This window comes from Propithecus coquereli, unplaced genomic scaffold (assembly GCF_000956105.1).
Source record: "Propithecus coquereli isolate 6110/MARCELLA unplaced genomic scaffold, Pcoq_1.0 Scaffold32, whole genome shotgun sequence".
NCBI classification, from domain to species: domain Eukaryota; kingdom Metazoa; phylum Chordata; class Mammalia; order Primates; family Indriidae; genus Propithecus; species Propithecus coquereli.
This window is the reverse complement of record NW_012148841.1, coordinates 6,856,311-6,876,158: the sequence shown is the minus strand read 5'-3', so window position 1 is coordinate 6,876,158 and position 19,848 is coordinate 6,856,311. Positions and strand designations below refer to the sequence as shown.

Here is a 19,848-nt window from a genome sequence, read left to right as displayed (position 1 = left end):
AAGGAGGTGTCAGCCTTCTGAAGAAAGATGTCAAGTGTACCCCAAGTAGAGGACTTCACAGGGTAGAAGCGTGTAGGTCTCCAAGGGCCTGTCCAGGGCCTTTTTCTATTAAGTATAACCTTTCTTTTCATCGTCCAACCGTGGCTCTGATAGCTTTGAAAAACCTAATTTCCGTAGGAAACTTTGGTGAATCACGTTTCAGAGATACCCTACAGCATGGTCGCCGAAAGCCCGTCATTCCCCAATAACTTTCCACCATTTTAATAAAAGGCCCCTAACGCAAGCCTTGAAACGAGGCTCTAGCTGTGTCAGTACATTATGAATTCACCTAAAAGTTGAGATCTGTGAAGGAGATGGGGGAAGGGGAGGCCGGCCCGGAGACCTGAGAGCCTGAAAAGCCAGGCAGGGGAAGCGAGGGCTTCGCGCGGGAGCCGGCCCCGGCTGCGCAGGCGCGGGCCCGGAAACGCGGCGCGGGCCTGAGGTGCGCGCGCGCGTGCGCGGGAGGAGACGGGGCGCCGGGGGCCGGACTTCAGGGAAGGGGGCGCGGCGCACGCAGCATGGCGTCCAATATCTACTTGGTTCGCCAGCGGATCAGCCGGCTCGGCCAGGTGCGGCCCGGGGAGGAGCCTCCCGGTCCCAGCTCCGGCCCGCCCCTCGCCTCCTCGGCCGTCCTCCGTCTCCGCCCCAGCGCCACGGCCAGCGGCTCAACCGCCGCCCCGCGCCGCCCCGCCACGCCCCGCGGCCGCCAGGGCCCGCCCCCGAGCCAGCCCGCCCGCCCCGCCTGCCCTTCCTCGCCGCCCGGCCGCGCGGGTCTCGTCGGTCCCCTCCTCTTCCTACCCGCCGTCTTGACTCTCTCTCTCTCTCTCTCTCTGTCGGTCTCTCCTTCCCTCAGAGGATGTCCGCCTTCCAGATCAACCTCAACCCGCTCAAGGAGCCTCTCGGCTTCATCAAGGTCCTCGAGTGGGTAAGTGCAGCCCGCGCGGCGAGGGCCTCCCCGCGCGGGCTCTGAGGCCGCAGCCGCCGCGGGACCGGAGTGGCGGCGGGGGAGGGCAGGGAGGCCGCGGCTGGGCCGCGCGGGGCGGAGACGCCGCGGCCGGCGTCGAATCACGAGTCCCTCGGCCGCCTGGCTCCGGGCGGAGCCGCCCACCCACACCAGAGCTCACCTCTGGGTGCCCCCGTGGCGGGGGAGTTCAGGTTTCCCTTTGGCTCTCCTGCCTCCCGCAAAGTAAGGGAAAACTTCCTGCTGCGGTCTGATCGAAACCCGACGCCCCAAGTCGCTCCCCGGGAGGGTCAGCGGGTGCGTCCCTGCCTTGTGCCGACTCAAGGCCCGGCTGTCTCGGAAGCGGACTTCGTTTTGTGAAAGTGATTTGACAAGCTTTCCGTTCTTGATTTGCTTTGAGTTTGGGTCCGAAATAAAAATAGTTGAAAATAAACTGTGGGCCAGAGAAGCGGAGTAAAGGACTTAAAACGCATCGAGTCAGTTCGGTTCAATTAACACGCTAGGAATGGACATTGAGTTTGTTTTGGGTATTTCCAAGCAACATCTTGTTTGGAAAGTCAGGTTTTAGTCCTTTCCTGGGAACACTCAATCATTAACATCAAAGGAGACTTATTAATTCGACCTTGGCAATGATCAGTTACTTGGAGGAGTTAGCGAATAAACCAGGCACTGTAGGCTTCCCTCAAACTTAGTGGCCCAGTGCATATTTCAGTGCTCATTTTCAGGTTCGTATTAATAGACAGCTGGCATCTGTCCTTTGTGCCGGCAAGTCGTGTTTATAGCCAGCAACATTTACATCCATTACTCTTCCACCCTTTATTTCAGTGATAAGATGATGAAGAAGAATGAGAACTTCCAGTTTCCTATTTTAAATAACCTACCGAGAATGTTTTTAAAAGCAACACAAAAACTCAAATTCTCTAGTGGGTACTTAATAGGATTTCCTACCTACACCATTCCCAGAGAGTTTTGCTTGGTGTTTTCTGAAAACTGAAATAGTGCTGATTTCATACAGATGTCTACTTTAAAGACACGTAAATGTATATACTTAAGAGTTTTTTAAACGTAGGTCCAGATTTAAATATAAAGAAAGTTATTATTTGGCATATAAAAATTAAAAATTGCAGGAGGAAAAATCACATTGCTAATCCAGATATAAAAGTTAAGAAAGATTGAGTCTCATCGAGGATTGCAATTAAATTTATAATTAATAACTTAGATTTTCACTTAAACAGTTATTTATATGTGTGCTTTCATTATTTGTCAGGTTTTTTAAAAACTTAAATTTTTTCCTTAATATTTTAAAGCACCAGTGATAAGTTCATTAGTTTCTGATGTATTTTGAAAAATATCCTGTTTTAAGCTTAAGGAAATACTACACTTAGTTTGAACAGCTTGTTAATGTACAGGAGAGCCTTTTATGAACAGATTACACATTGTTAATGGTGTAGTGAATATTTATTCAACAAATATTTGAGTATCTGTTATATATCAGCACCATGCTAAACACTAGCATACAAACATGACTAAAACATGGTCTTTTCCTCATGATCTATTAAGGATGAAGGGCATGAAAATAAATATGAAAGTGCCATATAATAAATACTGTAATAAAGTATATGCAAAGTATAGTGGATGAAAGGTGGGAGAGAGCAGTTGCTTGGAGGAGCAAGGGAGGACTTCAGAGAGGAAAGAACTGTTGAAGGATGAGTACTTGTTCACTTGCCCAGTGGGTGAGGAGTGGCTTTCCAAGCACAGGGACTCTTAAGTTCAGTGGTGTGAAAAGTTGAAGCAGCATAGCCCTGTATAAGAACTTAAAGTAATTGGGGTTTGGTTGGAATATGTTTAGGAAGGATATGGTTTGAGATGATTCCGAAAGGTTTCAAAGGGCTTGTCCCCTCAGGTTAATAGTTGGGAATCTGGGCCCTTTCCTTAGGAAAATGCAAAGTACAGAATATTGGGGTGTTTTTTGGATAACAAGCCCAGAATCCCTACTATAGGGTGTAGGGAGTTACTCAGGGGTTTTAAACAAATGAATAATATAATTAGATTTGCCTTTTAGAAATTATCATTTTGTCAGCAGTGTAGAGGGTGAATTGAAAAGGTCAGACTTGGAGGAAGGGAGATCTGTTGCTTGAGAAATTATGAAGGCCTAAAATTAGTTGCATTAGGGATAGAGAGGTTTAGAAATTATTAATAGAATATATTTGGAAAGTGAAGAAGAGGGAGGACTCTAAAATGACTGCTGTATTTCTGACTTGGATTGGTATGGCATCATTATCCAAGGTATGTCTTTAAGAGGAAGAGGAGCAGATTTTTTTATGGAAGGTCAATAGGAGATGTATTGAGTTTGTGGTCTCTTTTAGTTCTTATATAAGTGGTGGTATACTATAGGCAATTGTATATGTGGATCTAGAGTTTAAAATACAAGCTTGGGCTGCAGATGTAACACATAACTTCTGCCAAGGGGAGAAGGAATGGTTAGGAAGATGGAGAGAAATAACATCTTAGCATCATTATTATTAGAATTTCAAGAAAAGAGTGCTCAAAAATGTTAGATGCAATAGAAAGGTTAAGTAAAATAAGTACTAAAATGTGTCCCGTGGTTTTGGTAATCAGAGGCTATTGGCTTTAGCAGAAGCAGTTTCAGTAAAATCAGAAGCCAGATTGTGGTAAGCTGAATGGATGTGTGGTTAAGAAAGTGAAGGCAGTGAGCATGAACCCACTATTTGTGAAGATGGGAGAGTTTTGGTGGCGTTAACAAAAAAAGAGAGCGAGACACTAGTTCAGCTTATAGCTCATTTGCTTAAATGCTTTATCTGGAAACAACCATTGTATTTGGTATGCAGCAAAAGTTTTTCTTTACACTTCCCATTTCATCATACAGAATATTAAGACTCCAGGGTCAGGGTTTAATAAAAATAATTTGTACTACTTCATCAAAGACATTCTTAAGTGAAACTGACTTTTTTTTTAAACTGCAAGTGTGTGGCAATGAAATACAGTTTGGTACTATTGCTGATTCTTACCAAAGCCCAGCAGTTTTCCCTGCCGATGTGTTTGCTCAATCAGAGCAAATGTTAAGGCATTGTAAAAGGCAAGTAATTTCTTAGTATTGTTATAGAACTATTTTTGACCTTTGTGGACTCCTGAAAGAATTTGGGAAGCACCCAGGGGTCCACAGACCACACATTGAGAATTGTTGTTCTAATATATCACTGGGGACCAGAAACAACAGAAAATATGGATGAGAGAAGAACCATTCTCAGATCTGGGAATTAAATCTGGAAAAAGCTCAGCCTGCTATCTGATTTATGACTTACATAGAACTGAGTACTTAAAGGTGTAGAAAGAAAGAAAGAGATATAGTCACCTAACTAAGACCTGGACTGGACCAATCTACCTAGAGGCTTAATGTCTGGATTTGTGATGCCTTGAATATTCTCTTATGTTGGTGGTTTGGGGGGTCCCATCATAAGGTGTGGTGTTGGACTAGGGGACTCAGAATGCCAAGCAGAAATGACCATAAAACCACTAGACGTGGATAGAAAGGGGGAAAAAAACAATCGAGCTGAGCCTACATCAAATATCCTAGAACACATGAAGAAAACTTTTTTTTTTTTAATACTTAGAAGCTCAAATTATATCAGTGGCAACAAATACTATCAGTTTTCCAGGAAATGGCAGGCTTACTTCAAGACAGCCAGCCTGATCAACAATCAGGACATTGATTGACTCCAAAAGACAGGAAAATAGAAGAATCTGAAGATGATTTTTAAATAAATATATTTCGGCTCCTCGGAGATTTTTAATTCTATACTTAGCTCAACAATTGTTTAAGAATAAAGGTGACATAAAAATGGTTTCGACATACAATGAGTAAGAATTAGTAAAAAACTCCTAGCTGTTTATTTCTGCTGGAACTCTAGAATGTATGTCTCATAATCCAAATTCTTAAGGGTTGTGGAACTATACTAGCAGGCTATTTAGAACTTTCTATGACTGTGCTTTAGAAGCAGAGGGAGATAGAGTAAAACTGAAGCACTTCGTAGCTGACTTCATTGCTTATTGTACAGTTGGAATAAACTGAAATAGCATCAAAAATAAAAACATTTTTAAAAATGAATAACTTTAGTAAACATTTCAGACTTTGACTCATAAAAATCAATACCTTGACTCTAGGCATCTAATCTTATAATTGTAAAGGCAAACATGCTGTTAACAGTTCATTTTAAGTACTGAATTGAATATTCAATCATTTGATTTAGTAAAACCAGCGTACATTTGGTTTTGCACATAAATACTCATACATAATATATTTTTATATCTATTTTTGAATATTTCAATTATATTATTTTCATAAACCTTGTACAGAAAGAAATTTAAATAGATGGCTTCAGATTAATGGTGCAATCAAATAGCAGTGAGGATCCTGCCGCTAGAAACATGTAAATGACACCCATAAATTAGATGAATACCAGTGTTCCCCAGTAGAATCCTCAAAGTGAGCATTGTGTAGGAATAGGAGTTAGGAAAGTAACTCAGACTTTAGGATAGATATAACTCATTGAAATACCAGTGGTTTGCAAATTATTTTTTATCATCTACTCTATCACTAAGATTTTATGCACAGAGCCCCATTGTGCATCTGTAACTTAGATGCATATTTTACTATGTTAGTATCCTAAGGCATATTATACACTCAGTGTAAATTTCATTCATATTTTTAAATCCTTATTTCTGATACTATTCTGATAATTTCTAATTTTTTTGCCACCTTCTAGTGATTTGATTAAGTAGAGTCTGTTTTTGTTTTTTTTTAAGACAGAGTCTCACTCTGTTGCCCTGGCTATAGTGAGTGCCGTGGCTTCAGCCTAGCTCACAGCAGCCTCAAACTCCTGGGCTCAAGTGATCCTACTGCCCCAGCCTCCCGAGTAGCTGGGACTACAGGCATGCGCCACCATGCCCGGCTAATTTTTTCTATATATTTTTAGTTGGCCGATTAATTTCTTTCTAATTTTTTTTTAGTAGAGGTGGGGTCTTGCTCTTGCTCAGGCTGGTCTCTAACTCCTGAGCTCAAACAATCCGCCTGTCTTGGCCTCCCAGAGAGCTAGGATTACAGGCGTGAGCCACCGCGCCCTGCCAGTAGAGTCTGTTTTTACCTTGTGATATGGCTGATGAATGTAGCTCATGTAGGGTATTATTGCTTCCATTTTCTCTTTTGTACATGAGTGTGTGTATTATCAATCTGTAGTTTCTTTGAAGATATTTTTAAGCCACTGGTCCATTTTGTAAAGCTTAGGTAGTTAAAACTAGATAATTTATTCCATAGACCCACTTAGCCAGGCACACTCAAATTGTAATACATAAACACTGAAAGTGAAAGAGTGGGTGAGGTTATCGTTGTCCTTCCATGTATGGGACTCCCTTTACCTTTAGGATACCCAGCATGCTGTGCTGACATGTGGGCGTCTGACATCTGGGCCTAGCATGGGTTTCAGTGGTATATTAATTGCAGTAAAGCTTTAATTCCTTATTTAAGTCTAAAAGTAGATACTAATATAAATAGAAGTTTAAATACTTTCTTCTTGTACACCAGTTAATTGGATATTCCAGTCTACTTTGGAAACTAGTATTCTAGAAAACCAGGCTGTCATACTAACCGTGAGGTTACAGATTTCTGAATAAGTGAGGGATCTGCCATGGTGGTCATCTAGTGTGAATCTGGGGGGCAGAGATATAAGTGGGACTGTTTCTCCGGTAACTTGGGGCTGCTGTGATGAATATGGAACATTTTCAACCTGAAAAGAAGCTTGCTGTCACCCTGTGCCTGGGTTCTTACTAGTTACTCTACAGATAGAATTCCATGTCAGCATTTCAGTCATTCTTCATGGAGTAGGGAGGGATGGGAAGGTGAATTTCAGAAGTAGCAAGGAAATATAAATAAATGAGCATACCAGTACTCCCTCATTTCAGACTAGGGTTACAAACTGAAGTGCTCATAGGAACTAGCCTTGTAAAGTAAATGAGTGAAGCAAACTATTTAGAAGAAAAACAATAGTATAAGTCATTGATTACTGGCAACTAACAAGTGTCTTGAGGACAGTAGAAGGGGGATAATCTGGAAAGCATATGCCCTGTCTTAAATGGCATCTGTCACTCAGTTCTATCTGATTGTTGCTTTATGAGAATGTGGGTATAATATTGCCATTCTCCAGTTTTCTCACACCTGCTCAGGAAAAGCAGGAGATCCAGATTTGTGTGTACATCATCCTGATACAACAAATTCACATTTTTTATAGTACTAGAAAGACCACACAAATATATCTGTAGGCCAGGTTTCACCAATGGGCTGCCATTATATAACTTCCAATCTAGATCAAAATGGCAGTAGACTATAGGGAAATGTGAGATAGTTGGATAGTTTACCCTCTGATTATTTTGTACTTTAATATAAAATGTGTACTTTATCCCTTTTTTCTATGAGACCAGAATCGATAACATGACATTATTTTATCCTTAAAGACAGCTTTAAAATGATGGTGATGTAAGATTCAAAATATGGTTTTATTTTATTAGAAATTAATTTTTCTTTAAGCAGTTATTTAGTGAACATTTGCTGTGTGCTAGGCCTTCCGCTGGGTAGTCACTGAAAATCCTGAACATGACCAAGTGCAATGACATGACAGTCTGGCAAGGAAACAGTAGAGGTGATAGTCTTAAAGGCAACAAGCTATAGCGTGGTGTGCCCCGTTTATTTGCTAATTTTCGTATTAATTAGGAAGCTGGGTTTTTTTCATTTGATTTTTATAAAGTAAGATGCACAAGAAAAACGCATATAGTAGAGTCAATTTGTAATAGAATTAATTTCTGTGGTAGCTCACGAGAAGAAGGAGTTCTACCACAAGGAATTGGATTGGGCCTTAAAAGATGAGCTAAATTAGAGAATGAGGGCATTCCCAGCAGAAGAAATATATACATCTAAGACATAAATACATGCTGTGTTTCAGAACAGTAAGTAGTAAGATGTAAGTGAATCATACAGTACCTAGCTGGGAATATAGTGCACATAAATCTAGAAAGATAAAGTTGAGGATAGATCAGCCATGCCTTTTATGCCAAATTAAGAAATTTGGGCTTATTGTATTTCTTTCTTTTTCTTTTTTTTTTTTTAATTTAGGTCTGGAAAACCATTGAGGAAGTCCATTTAAACAGGAGGGACATGATCAGATTTTTATTTCAGATTAATGTGACATCACTCTAAAGTAACTCTGTCCAATATAAAATACAGTGGGAACCAAAAGTGCAAGCCACATAGTAATTTTAAGTGTTCTATTAACCACACTAAAAAGTAAGAGGAAACAGGTGAAATTAATTTTAATAGTATATTTTACTTAATCCAATCTATCCAGATTGTTTTAACAAGTAATTCAATATAAAAATTATAAATGAGATATTTTACATTTTTCCATACTAAATCTTCAAAATCCAATATATATTTTACACTTAGAGTACATCTTGTGGCCGGGCATGGTAGCTAACACCTTTAATCCCAGCACTCTGGGAGGCTGGACGGGAGGATCTCTTGAGATCAGGAGTTCAAGACCAGCCTGAGCAAGAGCGAGACCCCATCTCTACTAAAAATAGAAAAAATTAGCCAGGCGTGGTGGCACATGCCTGTAGTCCCAGCTACTTGGGAGGCTGAGGCAGGAGGATCGCTTGAGCGCAGGAGTTTGAGGTTGCTGTGAGCTAGGCTGATGCACTGGCTCTCTAGCCCAGGGAACAGAGCAAGACTCTGTGTCAAAAAAAAAAATAAAAATAAAAAAGTAGAGTATATCTTAAGTTAGACTGGCAATGTGTAAAATGTTCAAGAGCCACAAGTAGCTGTTGTCTACTTTACTGGACACTGCAGGTTTAGAGTCCACACTGTAGAAAATGAGCATGATTGGAATGAAATTGGAAATGAGAGAAAGAACCTGCTGAGTTACTCCCAGTGAAAAATGGTGAGGGCCTAATAAAAATCATGGCAGAAGTGATATACACAAGTAAACAGATTTTTAAAAAATGGTTTCATACTTTAGTCTTATGTAACTTTTTTTTTTTTTTTTACTTAGCATTACGTTTACTATTCATCTATGTTGATGTGGGTAGCTATAGTTCCTCTATTTTTTTTGCTATATAATTTCCCATTGTAAGAATATACTATGGTATTTTATCCATTTTCCTATTGCTTTTCTCCTTCCCATTTTTTGATATTATAACCAGTGTCACTATGAACATTCTTTTACATTCTTAGTACATTTGAGCAAGAATTTCTCTTAGATCTGTATCCTAGTAGATCCTTTATGACATATTTATTACAAATATTTGCCTTAGTTTGTAGCTTGTTTTATATTCAAAAGCTGACTTTTGATTTTAAAAATTATTTTTCTGTAGTTGAATTTAACAGTCTCTTATGGTTGGTTCTTTAATTCTTCCATGTGGTCACAGATTTTATTTTTTATTATCTTTAAATTTTTTAAAGCCTTACTTTTTTACATTTAAGTCTGCAACTCATCTAGATCATTTATTGAACAGTTCTTCCTTTTATTAGTTATCTGTTGCTGCATAACAAATTGCCCAAAGCTTAGTATTATTAGCTTCAAACAACAGACATGGATTATCTCACAGTTTCTATGGGTCAGGAATCTGGGAGCAGCTTAGCTGTGTGGTCTTAGGGTCTCCTGTAAGGTTACAATCAAGCTGTTGGCTGGGGCTTCAGTCATCTCAATGTCTCCAGCTCATTCCCATGACTGTTGGCAAGCCTCAGAGGATCTACTTCCAAGCTCAGTTGTGTGGTTACTAGAAGTCCTTGGTTCCATACCACATGAGTCTCTAGAAGTTGCCTGAATAGCCTCCCAACATGGCAGCTGGTGTCCCCATGAGAAAGAGGAAGTTAAGAGAGTACAAACGGAAGACAGAAGTCATAGTCTTTTCATAACTCATTTTCAGAAAAGACATCCCATTTCTTCTACAGTAGTATTAATATATTCTCTTCTCTAGAAGCAAGTCACTATGTGTAGTCCACACTCAAAGGAAGGGAAATTAAGCACAATCTCTTGATGGGAGTTGTATCAGAATCTGTGGACAGATCTTTAAAACCAGCATACTCCTTTGCTCAGTGATATCCAAGTCAGCTCTTTTAGGTATAATTTCTCTGTATATGCTAGTCTATTCCTGGCCTATTTATTCTGCTCCATTGGTTCAATTTGTGTATCTCGTTTCTTTTTTCTTACCCTAAATGTGGGTATAGGCCCAAAACTCATTTTCTGGCCTTTTTTTTCACTCTGTACGTTAATGCATATTTATTCTGAGAGAGTATCCATTCTTCCGTCTTAATTCTTTTTTTTACATAAAACTTTTAGTACAAATGATGAAAAATGACTTCATGACAGATTTTCCAATAAAAGTTATTTTTACATATTTTGAAATCCTGTAAAAACCACACATCACCTATTAGCTCTTAACAGAAGACTCCGAACTACATGCTGGACGATACCTCAGACTCTTCATGTCTGTGACCAGATTCTTTTCATGTGTCTCTTCTTCATGGAAGAAAAAATCCCTTGATAATTATTATGGTACCAATTATAGCCTATAAAATTCAAGACCCTGGAGTAACCCATGGGAGGTGTTCTATCAAGTATTCAATATAGGCTTTAATGTCAGATCTGTATTGAATTTTATCTACTACCATTTGCTGAGTTTGTGTGACCCTGAGCAAAACCAAGTCCCTGACCTCTCTTGAGGTTTCTATTCTGGGGAGAGACAGACAAGCAAATAATTAAGTGCTGTGTCAGGCAGTGGTAATAACAATGGAGAAGAAGTAGAGCAGTGTAAGCAGAGGGAACAGGTAGTGTGGGGTAGGGGACACTGTTATTTAATATGGTATAGTGAGGAAATGGCCTCTCTGAGGTCATACTGGAGCAGGAAGCTATGGGAGTGAGGGAGTGAACCATTCATTCTAGGCAGAGTGAAAAGCCAGTGCAAAGGCTCTGAAGGAGGAGTTTATCCCATGTCTTTAAAGGAATTTCAAGGAGACCATTTTTGTATGGAGATTAGGTAAAGAAAAAGTCAGAAATGTGACATGAGGTCAGAAATACTAAGGGAGAAAAGGATCTTGCAGGACTTACATGAACTTTGGTTTTTATTCCGAGAGAGCTCAGAAACCATTGGAGGGTTGTGAGCAGAGGGTAGAATTTTCTGCCTTATATTGTAAGTAAATTAATTGTTATATGGGCTGGTACATGAATTTCTGTATTATACTCAGGAGAAAATAAAATGGCATTTGTTGAGATTTGCAAATAAATTTTTAAATGTTTTTCATCATCTATGTTTAGTTTGTGATTAAGAATTTCTAGAACGTTAGCCAGTTTTTAATAGTCGGCATACTTACAGTTTTAATGACCCTTGTTGTTTTGGGTGCAGTAATGCTTCTCTTTTCTTTTTTCTTTTGTGGTCTCACTTTGTATAGATTGCTTCCATCTTTGCTTTTGCTACCTGTGGAGGGTTTAAGGGCAAAACAGAAATTCTAGTGCATTGTCCTCCTTCCAATGACAGTAAAACTATTACAGCTACTTTTGGTTATCCATTCAGGTAAGTTATTTATTTGTTTTTATGGCTTAACAACTGTTTTTACTTTCATATTGACTCATTAAAATTTCCAGTAATTTATTGATTGGGAGGTTAGAAAATTATTCAAACTGTGGTACACAGACCAGTGCCTGACTGCAAACATTCCCTGGTCTGTGACAAATTAATACAGAAAGTGAAAGTAAGCATTTAGAAACTTTCATAGCAGTATGACATTGCCTTGACATTTTTATTCTGTCATCCCATGGTGGATTGGAAATTAAGAAACAAAATAAAATAGAGACTGCTCTATCACTGTAGTGTGAGAAGCCCTAAAATAGAAGAAACACAATTCTATTGTGAAGTCTTCTGTTTGACTTCAGTATCCATTGAAAAGTTTGTTGAACATGTCCTATGTTTAAGCCAGGGCGTGACTCTTCTTCTACTTACTAACTATTCTTATGTGATCTGACTCAATTTTTTTGTCCAATAAATTGGAAATATTACCTTGTAATGATGTTTCGATAATTAAATAAAATCTCTGTATTAAAGATAGGTCAGATAACAAGTACTTAGTAATCATCAAAGCCTCTATCTCTTGCCCCTTCTTCTGTATAGTTCCTGCCAAGGAACTGTTACCAGCATCTTTAGTGATAAGTATTTTTGCTATTTATGGATGGGGAAAATTAAAAGCAATGTTAATTTTCAGTTAGTAACTAATTAATCCAAGGTTAAAATGTAAATCATCATTATAATTGGCTCGCCTGGGGCTAGTCACACAGACTTTGCCTCCCAGAGTGGAATATCATGTCTCAAATTGTAAACTATAGGTATAATCCCTCCTAATTGGCTAATCTTTTTATTGCAGGAAGGTAGTATCTGGTGTGAAAATATTTAATTCAGTCTGTATTTAATCATAAACCAGTTATGAGGTATAATTTATGTTTATTATGAAAATTTCACTTAAATATTTGAATTTTACCTCTTTTTCAAAAGGAAAATCTTTTTAATATATTTGGGGAGGATTTTTTGAAATATCATTTCAATATTCTACTTAAGTATTTCTGTTTCTGTTGGGAGAGTCCAGTAATTCATACATTTATTTTAATAGGTTGAATGAGGCATCATTTGAGTCACCTCCACATGTAAATGTGTGTGATGTAACTTGGAAAGATCATGTCCTCATAGGCGATTACTCTTCTTCTGCACAATTCTATGTTACATTTGCAGTCTGTGTGTTCCTGTACTGCATTGCTGCCCTTCTACTTTATGTTGGTTACACGAACTTATATCGGGATAGTCGTAAACTTCCCATGGTTGTAAGTAATCATTTTATTATTTTTATACAAAAATAATTTGTTAAAGTTACATTTGAAGTTCAATATAGGTATTTTTACACTGGAAATCAAAATTCTTGGCATAAGCCAGTTCAATGTAATTTGGCTTGTGTTTGCCATGAGATTGAGTTTTTTCCCATTGTTAAGTTTGACCCAGTTCTTTAAGCCTATTTGCACTCCAGGGAAAATTTGTTTGTTTTTAACTCTGTTTTAACCTGGAAAAAACTAAAATATGTGGTAAAGCATATTAGGTTGCAAACAGCAGAAAAATTAAGTAGAAATTAATGCCTTTAATTTGAAGAATTGGTGATCATACCAGTAGTCTCATAACTTTCTATTTACCTTTTTTCTTGAAGGCCCCCTTTATGCCTTTACAATGTCTTATTGAGCTTAATTGTCTGTATCAGGGATTAGCAAACTATGGCCCACAGGTCAAATCTGACTCACTCTTTTTTTACATAAAGTTTTTTTGGGTAGCCAGCCATACCCAATCATTTACACATTGCCTATGGCTTCTTTCATGCTATAGTGTTTGAGTTGAGTAGTTGTGACAGAGATAAAAAATTATTTACTATCCAGCCCTTTTCAGAAAAAGTTCGCTGATTCTTGATCTGTATTCCTAAACTTTTAAAAATCTGAACCAGATAATTCTTCTATTCAGCATTAGTGGCATCCATGAGCTGATTTTGAATCTTTGAGATGCCAACGAAAGTTTTGGAATTGAAGTCCTGATATTTTTCTTGGCTTTAGAGTCTGCTGAGCTACAAATAAAATATTCTCTGAGATTTAGTTAGTAGAATCTGTCTTGGATTATTGGTGGCAGCAAATCCAGAGATAAGCCATAGTTTTAAGCAGGACCTCCACTGTAAAAGAATAACTACAAAGTCAGTATTAGTGCTATTGACTTGAAGAGAAAACAGGTATTTTTGTGATTCTGATCATTTATGTGTATGAGAAAACACTACATCTGCTAATTATTTGTGAAGTCACTTTTAAAGAAAAGGCTATTGAAATATGAAGGATTGTTAAATAAGGTAACAAGTTTTATATATTTATTTATTTTTAATTTTTGCTGCCTGGATTGTAAGAATGCAAATGGGTAAGTAAGGAATAAAACAGTCTTTTATCATTCAGATTTATTCTGATTCTTGTGTCTTAGAGGACATAAGAAAGCTAGATGTTGTCATAAAATACTTCTTGATTGTTAAGCGTCTTTCAAAAAGATAGACATTCAAAAAGATAGACATCAATTGGCCGGGCGCGGTGGCTCACACCTGTAATCCTAGCGCTCTGGGAGGCCGAGGCGGGTGGATTGTTTGAGCTCAGGAGTTCGAGACCAGCCTGAGCAAGAGCGAGACCCCGCCTCTACTAAAAATAGAAAGAAATTAATCGGCCAATTAAAAATATGTAGAAAAAATTAGCCGGGCATGGTGACGCATTCCTGTAGTCCCAGCTACTCGGGAGGCTGAGGCAGAAGGATCACTTGAGCCCAGGAGTTTGAGGTGTCTGTGAGCTAGGCTGATGCCACGGCACTCACTCTAGCCCGGGCAAAAGAGTGAGACTCTGTCTCAAAAAAAAAAAAAAAAAGATAGACATCAACTATTTTAATTTGCAGTGTTTATTCAACAGGAATTATATGTTAGGAATCCGTGTCTTCTGCAGACTCTTCAAGACTTATTTAATTTAAAAAGGAACTAAGATGATCATATAGATAATTATATTTTGTTAAAATTCTTTTTTATTAGAAGATATTTCTTGTCATTTTGTCATTATCCCAACAAATTATTTCATTAAATCTTTCAATAATTTATTTCTCATATTTTATTTAGTAAACTTTAAAAATACCATACTTCTTAAAGCAGCATTCAGATCTATTTTCATGGAGGGTTTTCCTGTCTGATAAAACTGTAAAACTGCTCTAGTTGCATCATACAGAAAGTCACAAGTAATTTTCCACCTCAGAATGATCATTAGTGGTTGTATAAAGAAATAATCCAGAATTGTTTCCTTAAGTAGGTTTTTGTTGCTATAGCAAATAATGGGTGCTTCTTGTCTGTAAGGTCCAGCTTCTAAATTAAATTTTAGTTCTATTTTTAATTTAATCATATAAATATATAAAAAAGTTTTTTGAGATACCCAAATTTTTAAATATAAACAAATATGACACTAATTTTTAGGTATGGTTGTGAATGAGGACAAGATTTTTTAGCAATATTCTCAATTCTGTGCTGAGGTATTTCTAGAAGTATTTCAATTATGAAAATTTCAATATCCTTTAATTCTTTTTTGAAGTAAATATAGTACTTTTTTGTGTTAAGTAGCAGGAGCTTAAGAGTTCTAGACAATGTGGATAATTGAGAATTCAGAAAATGAAACCAAACAAGAATAGAGTATCCGAAATCCTAAAAATCGTTCATGAATCATATCCTGACTTACTGGTACGAGCAGAGATGCCCCAAGCAGCTGTGAGTTTTGCACTGCAGAACTCCACGTGGGCATCGTTCACTTGAAGTGCAATATGAGTAGAGTCCTGAGTAGGACAGGTCTGTAGGGACCAGGATTTCCCCCACTTTCCTTCACCCTAGGGCTACTTTGTGCATCATTTTCAGAAAAGTTCCTGCTTTTGAAATATAAGAATGTCATAACTTAAGCCATCAACAAAGTAGATTGAAATCGCATACATAACCAGAAAAAAACACAAGAATTTGGAAGGAAGAAAATACTTGAAAATTAAGAGGATTCAACATACGAACTTCAGGCTAGAGAGGAGAACTTGTTTAACGTGATAACCTCATATTATATATCAGTTCTCCAAAAGGCATTGTATTTCTAGCAAGTGTTTAGAAAATGTCTACCTGCAGCAGAATGTATAGCAGAGTACAGCAGTAGAAAGGGGAGTGTTTCCACAGTGCAGAAAATTTAAGCTATAATATTTCTAGCCTTTTCTCTTTGATCTACATTTTTTTAAAAGGATAAGTAGCGGAGAGCTGAAAAGCAGATACCTCTGCGTTTGTATAATTAGTAATTGTTTTTGGTTCTCTAATCACAAGGCATTTATTCAATGCTGTTTGACCAGGTGATCAGGCTATATAACATAGCTTCTATATCTCATAAGAGATTACTAGTATTTATCCTAAATAAATAATTAAAGGTGGCTGGCAAAATAATTAAAAACTAATCAGATTTATTTAAAAAGCAAACCCTTGTCTTATAAGCTTCAAAACCTATTCTGAGCTTGGAGGGATTTTTGCTGCAGATGTGTAAGAGCTCCTATCCTTGAAGGTACCTATATGCTTAGAGTATATAGCATCAAAAAGATAAAAATTTTGCATTATTCCCACTCAGGTCAATTATTTGAAGGAAGACCAAACAAGATAGGACTTACACTTCATATTATACAAATGCATACTCAAAGAAAGTGTTATTTAGATCTTTTTAACCAATACTATTTGACAAAATTTTAGTTCCCCAGCAGAGAAGATTGGATAAGGAGAATAAATGATTCTCTTCTTCTTCATTTTGTTAGTTGAGTAAGAAACTATCTAAAATATTAAAACCATCCATTCTGTTCTTAGAAATGTAGTAAACAGCAAAGGATGCAGTAAAAAGTTACTACTGATAAGATGTTTTGAAAGATTTTTTGTTGTCTTTTTCTTAACATAATGAACATTCTTAAAATTTGTGGTCATGAATTTAAAAAGAGACAAGTCATCTTAGTTGTGTGCTTTTCACCATTTCATTATCTGTCTCATGGAAAATTAGATTTAACTAAAGTTAAAGTTTTGCTAGAACAGTATAAGGAAGCAGGAGAAGGATAAGGGAGTTGAGAGTGTATGCAAAGGATTATAATGAAAGACCTTAGAATATAAATTAATTAAAGGCAGTGAGGACATTAGTTAAGTTGAGAGACAGAACAAAAATGGTAGGATCAGATTGTTGGTCCTGGTGGGGTCAAGGGATTTTTGAGATTGGGGTGCCAGAGAGAGTGAGCTGCGAAAAGGTGATATGGGAGACAGGGATGATCAAAACAGATTATGGCACTGTACTAGTAATAGTAAACAACAATGTTTACTATGCTGTGACCTTTTTTATAAAGTATATCATGAAGGCCATTAGTACCATGGGGTTAAATGTAATCTCAATTTCTTCATCATGGATTTGAAATTTAGTATTTTTAAATTAACTGTTCATTATTAACTCATACATACTTTTGCTTTAGGACTTTGTTGTTACACTTGTTGTCACTTTTTTGTGGTTGGTGAGCACTTCGGCCTGGGCTAAAGCTCTTACAGATATTAAAATAGCTACTGGTCCCAGTATCGTTCAGGAACTTGCGCCTTGTAAGAAGACAGGAGTGATGTGTTATTTTGGCTCTGTGACCAGTATGGGATCCCTAAATGTATCGGTGGTATGTATGCATTGTTTATAAAATTTTTATTTCACATATTAGAAAAACCATACTAGTAATTTAAGAAAGCAGTAGCTTTCAATAAATCTCTGGATGAGTATATTGGTTTTTATTTTTCCTAAGCTATCAGAATTCTAATTACAATACAGTGTTTACCTTTATAACAGTGAAGAAAAGTTTGTTAACAAAATTATTACATATAAACAAGATCTGACGGAGTCTTTTTATTAAAATTGATGAGGCAGGACTTTTATTTGAAAGGCAGTAATAATAGTTGCTAATGTTTATTGGAATTATATGCTAGGCATTGTGTTAAGGGCTTTACACTCATACCTTGTTTCAATTATCTAACCATGCTAAGAGGAATGTGGAAGGTGGTGACATTATCTTCATTTTATAACTGGGGAAAAAAATGTAACTCACATGTTAATTCAGCCAAGGTGACACAGCTGGTAAATTGCAAGCCGAGGTTTGAACCCAATCTGACTTTAGAGCCTGCTCTCTAAATCTGACTTGTTCTGGGTATATGAAAGTAATATTTTTATGGTTTCTTAAATAATCTATAAAATTTAGTCTTTATGAAGTATTAAGTATTATTTTGTCTGCCATTTTACCAAAATACAGATGTTTATTATTAAATACATTATAAATATACTGAGTATATTATGTTCAGAGAGGTCTCATGTCTTCAGGAAAATGTTTTTCCAGTGGATGAAGTCAGCATTGCCTTATAAAGCAATGTGCCCAAAGTTTTGTTTTATAACTTTGTAATTTAAACGTCAGTTTTTTGCATTTATTTTGACAGTGCTTTGAGCTGGACAATATCAGAAATATTGTTTTTGATGCTGGGCATGGTGCCTCACGCCTGTAATCCTGGCACTCTGGGAGGCCGAGGCGGGAGGATCGCTTGAGGTCAGGAGTTCGAGACCAGCCTGAGCAAGAGCGAGACCCCCCCCCATCTCTACTAAAAATAAAAAGAAATTATCTGGACAACTAAAAATATATATAGAAAAAATTAGCCGGACATGGTGGCACATGCCTGTAGTCCCAGCTACTTGAGAGGCTGAGACAGAAGGATTGCTTGAGCCCAGGAGTTTGAGGTTGCTGTGAGCTAGGCTGACGCCATGGCACTCTAGCCTGGACAACAGACCCAGACTCTGTCTGAAAAAAAAAAAAAAAAGAAATGTTGTTTTTGTATACAAATATACAAAAAGATGTAAAGCTTTGGCGTTTGGTAATATGCAGTATTCTCAAGCCTCTTGCCTCACTCTTACTGCATAAGTCACTATTTTATTTATAAAGGACTCTATTAAAATAAGGTAGCTTCAGTTTATTTATCTCTGAGACTTGTGTCTGGTCAGATTTATATCTGGGAAGATTAATTTCTTTTAGATTGACTAATGTGTATGGGATGGGCAGTAAGATTCTGTGGCTCCTCTTCTCTTCTGGCTACAACTGTTGGATTGGACAAGTAGGTGCAGATGGGAGGGGAATAGGAAAAGGTACACAAGGGCAGTTGATAATCATTCTGAATGGGAGAAAAGTGAAAGCTCTCAAAAGAAGGCAACATAGATTCCTATTGTTTCTTTTCACCCTGAAGCACCAAAGTCCAAATACAAAGTAATAAAAGGAGAATTTCCGTTTTCTCAAATTTAATCCCATCTTTTTGATCATAATGAGCATGCAAAAATGAAATTTCTTTTAGTCGTGATTTTATATTTACAGATTTGGAGGTTTAGATCTATTTCATTGGGAGTAAGTCCTTGTATAGCCAATTTTTATACATTGAAATATAAAAGTCCTTTGTTATTTCACTTTGTGGTATTAAACTTTAAATGAAATAATGGTATTACTGCCTGACAATGTTAAATATTTGAAGGAAAACAGATTTTTTAAGTAGGGCATGAATTTTTAAGTAGGTATTCGATTTTCATATTTATTTTTTTCTTTTGTAGATCTTTGGCTTTCTGAATATGATACTTTGGGGAGGAAATGCTTGGTTTGTGTACAAGGAGACCAGCCTACACAGTCCATCAAATACTTCTGTCCCCCATAGCCAAGGAGGTATTCCACCTCCTGCTGGAATGTAATTAAAGGGAGAAATACACTGTATGAAATATATGTCAATACTATGACATGTTACCAACATCTTGAGAAGCATTATTTGTTTCTAATAAAAAGTAATGGCTTTTTCAATAAATTGGTGGGTTTAAAATTTTGCTGCTTTTTTACATAAAGCCTGTGCCTTTCCTAGAAGTTTAAGATGTAAATGTATTCTCACATGTAAATTTGAAAGTTCAGGGGCCTATTATGAGATGATACACGTTTTCAAATGAACAGTAATTTTTTCACTAAGCTGTTTGCCTACCAAAGTGTTTACATCTTAAACCTTAACATGTATCTTCACTCAGAAAACAGTTATAATGTCATATGTAATAGGAAGAAAAATCTTTATTTGGAATATACACTACTGTAAGTTTGTACAGATCATT

At 37.3% G+C, this 19,848-nt stretch overlaps 1 protein-coding gene across 1 annotated transcript; it reads left to right on the top strand.

Annotated features, from left to right (window-relative positions):
• The first annotated feature begins 455 nt into the window (after nucleotides 1-455).
• Nucleotides 456-19,556, top strand: SYPL1 (synaptophysin-like 1). Its single transcript, XM_012650333.1, has 6 exons — nucleotides 456-608; nucleotides 893-964; nucleotides 11,514-11,635; nucleotides 12,723-12,930; nucleotides 17,168-17,356; nucleotides 19,312-19,556. Exons 1-6 carry the CDS (start codon nucleotides 558-560, stop codon nucleotides 19,444-19,446), a joined length of 777 nt encoding a protein of 258 aa, XP_012505787.1. The 5' UTR covers nucleotides 456-557; the 3' UTR covers nucleotides 19,447-19,556.
• Nucleotides 19,557-19,848: the final 292 nt, after the last annotated feature.

Bases quoted from the DNA above. Each gene is read 5' to 3' on its own strand.
- SYPL1 (XM_012650333.1), top strand. From the start codon at position 558: ATGGCGTCCAATATCTACTTGGTTCGCCAGCGGATCAGCCGGCTCGGC. The intron at 965-11,513 runs GTAAGTGCAGCC...CACTTTGTATAG, and splicing joins TCATCAAGGTCCTCGAGTGG to ATTGCTTCCATCTTTGCTTT. The intron at 11,636-12,722 runs GTAAGTTATTTA...TTATTTTAATAG, and splicing joins ACTTTTGGTTATCCATTCAG to GTTGAATGAGGCATCATTTG.